The sequence below is a fragment of the Colobus angolensis genome, unplaced genomic scaffold (assembly GCF_000951035.1).
Source record: "Colobus angolensis palliatus isolate OR3802 unplaced genomic scaffold, Cang.pa_1.0 Scaffold65, whole genome shotgun sequence".
In the NCBI taxonomy this organism is placed as follows: domain Eukaryota; kingdom Metazoa; phylum Chordata; class Mammalia; order Primates; family Cercopithecidae; genus Colobus; species Colobus angolensis.
The window spans coordinates 3,881,593-3,884,400 of NW_012120154.1; the positions used below are offsets into that span (position 1 = coordinate 3,881,593).

General features: G+C 60.6%; 1 protein-coding gene across 1 annotated transcript in view; it reads right to left on the reverse strand.

The window, feature by feature from the left end:
• Positions 1–2,808, reverse strand: part of TRIOBP (TRIO and F-actin binding protein) — a 98,707-nt gene that overhangs the window by 79,090 nt on the left and 16,809 nt on the right. Inside the window, exon 4 of the mRNA XM_011925681.1 lies at positions 717–856. Within this exon, the coding sequence (XP_011781071.1) occupies positions 717–856 (140 nt within the window). The remainder of the gene's footprint in view (positions 1–716; positions 857–2,808) is intronic.

Sequence of the window (2,808 nt, forward strand, 5' to 3'; positions counted from 1 at the left end):
TTTTTTTTTTTTTAATATGTCTACCTGTGAGGAGCACATGAATGATCCCAGCACAATGCTGATTTGATTCAGTCCCTCTTATTTTACAGACAGGGAAACTGAGACACAGGAAGACACAGTAACTTGCTCAAGACCCATCAGGGATGGCTCTGAAGCTGGAACCCAGGTTTCTGGACTCTCAGGCCATGGCCTCCCACAGTATCATGACCTTAAAGGGGGAACTGCCACTCAGGCCTGGGGGTGGAAGGAGCCCCAGAGCCTGGAGCAGTGCACACCCAGGTAGGTGGGTGACAGCAGGTGCCCCTGGGTGCAGGGACTGCTTAATCTTTTAAAGCTGTGCAAAGGGAACCAGGAAATGTGAGTAGGCTGTGGCCATGCCCACTGCAAGGTGGGTGCACAGCAGCACACGCCCTGGGGCAAAGCTGAGCTCGGTCTTGGGAGGTTATGGGCAGGGCAGGAGCCCCGGGAGAGACAGCCAGGGTTGGGGAGGGGAGGCTCAGCCACCCAAGTGCAAGCAGGGTGGTGTGATCTGAGTTCTTCCTGTCTGCCCAAGGAGCATGCCCACCGCCCACCTGTGCCTAGGTTTGGAGAACTGACCACGTGACCCATGCCAGCAGCCATTAGACAGGTGCTGCCTTGGGGAAGGAGTGCAAATGGGAAGGGCAAGGGCATTCCACCCCATGAAGCCGTTCCCCGGGCCCTGGGACTCTACCCACCTCCTGGGCCCTGGCCCGAAGCCCGGGTCCACCACAGACCGGCAGCCGGAGGTTGAGGCGCTGAGTAGGTCCTCAGGGGCAGGTGGGCATCGAGGCAGGTCGCAGTAGGGCACCTCAGCACCTGAAGGGCTCCTGAGCTCCTGGGCCAGGGTTGGAGAGAGGAGACAGCTCAGCGCCCACGTGGGGTCTCCCCTCCCCCTGCACAGCCCCTCCCAGCGGTGTGGGAGTCTCCAGGCATCTCCTCCAGGGATCTGGCACTTCTCAAGGAGCTGCCCATCAGGCTGGAAGCGCCCCTTGGGACTCAAGCCGAGGGCTGGCTGAGGTACCCGGTGTGTGCATGCACACGTGTGTGTACACATACGGGCCTTGGAGCAGGTATGTGTGTGGATACAGGCCTGGTATTGGGGGCACGTGTGTGCACATAGGTGGAGTGAGCTCTTGCGCATGCATGCCTGCGCAGGTCCCGCGGGTACACCCATCCGTATGTTTGCATCAGTGCAAGTTTATGTTTATATGCATGTATGTTGTGCGCCCCAGAACGAGGTGGAAAGAAGGATCCACCAGGGTCTTTTGCGGCCAAAAGACAAGGGTGAGGAGGAAGGATTAGGCTGCCTGAGAGAAGGAAGAGGTCTGAGGGAGGAAGAGGCAGTTTGATGGTAGAGGAGATGGGAAAACAAGGTCTTGGAGGACAGAAGAGATTTGCCCCACTAAAGGAGAGGCAGGGGCTCCAGGGCTGGAGGGTCAAGGCCCCAGGAAAAGGGCGGGGGCCTGGAGCCAGCTGCCCGCTCCTCTCTCCCTCCACCCTTGGCAAGGCCACACCTGTGAAGGCTGGTCTGGTGCTGGGCTCACCAGGGGAGAACGGTTGCTCACCTCCAGAGCCCCCCCCAATTCCTCCCCACCTCTGCAGAGCGGCAGGTCCCTCCCCTGGTGGTGGGAGACAGCGGCCATGGCACCCTGCGCCCCGCCTCCTCTCGGATTACCTGGGCTGCGGGCTCTGGCGGTGGTGGTGGCTGTCGGCTGTCAGCACCCTCATCCCCGGGGGGCTCCGGCTCAGGCCCCCACGCTGCCGCCCTCCCAGGCCCCGACTCCGGGCTGTGGTGGCAGCAGCAGCCGAGGCAGTGGAAACCTTAGAGGGGCCGGCTTTGGGAGCAGGGGCCCCTCATTACTGTTTCATAAGCCGGGGCCCAGCCAAGAACAATGCAGGACTTGAAACCGCAGGAACCCGATCCCAGCAGCTCACCTGAGAGCCGGGAGGGGCAGGAGCCTGGGCATGGGATCCCTGGGGACCCTGGAGCCCAGCGCCCAGGGCCAAGGCAGCAGCCTGGTCGGCACCATGGGGTGGGCACAGGCTCTCCAGGTTCCAAGAAGGCCACCGCTGGGGGTCAGGCGGTGCCAAGAAGTGGGGTCGGGGTGTCTGCCGTGACATCCAGGCCAGGGGAGCTTGGCAGGATTCAGTTTCGCCCCCTGCCCTGCAGCCAGATTCTGATCAGAGCTCGGCAGCAGGAGGTGTCAGATCCACAGCCGAGCCTGGCGCCTTGGCCACCCAGGGGACGGCACAGCAGAAATTAGGAGAGACTCGCCAGGCATCATCCAGGGGTCACCGCCCCGCCAGGCCCAGCAGGAGCCTCAGCCTGATGTGACACTTCATCCTGGCTTTCATCCCAGCTCCTGTCACCACCCCACCACCCACTCGAGTGGGCCCCACAGTCAGTCCCCAGCTCTGATTTCCTGTCTGGCGGGTCAGCACTGGCTCTGGCTTCAGATAGACCCCGGGCCCCATCCTGGCTCCTCCACTTCCCAGCTTGTGACCTCAGGCCGATGACTTCCCCTTTTGGAGCCTTGTTTTCTCCTCTCGGAAATGGAGGCTGAGATGCGACCAAGACCTGGGCCACGTGTATCCTCTCTGTGCCTCAGTTATCTCATCTACAAAACCAGCAGGATAGCAGGACCCACCTCCTAGGGGTGTTCTGAGAATTAAATGAGTCAATATTTGTAAAGGGATTTTTTTTTTTTTTTTTTTTTTGAGACAGAGTCTTGCTCTTGTAGCCCAGGTTAGAGTGCAATGGCGCAGTCTCGGCTCACTGCAACCTTC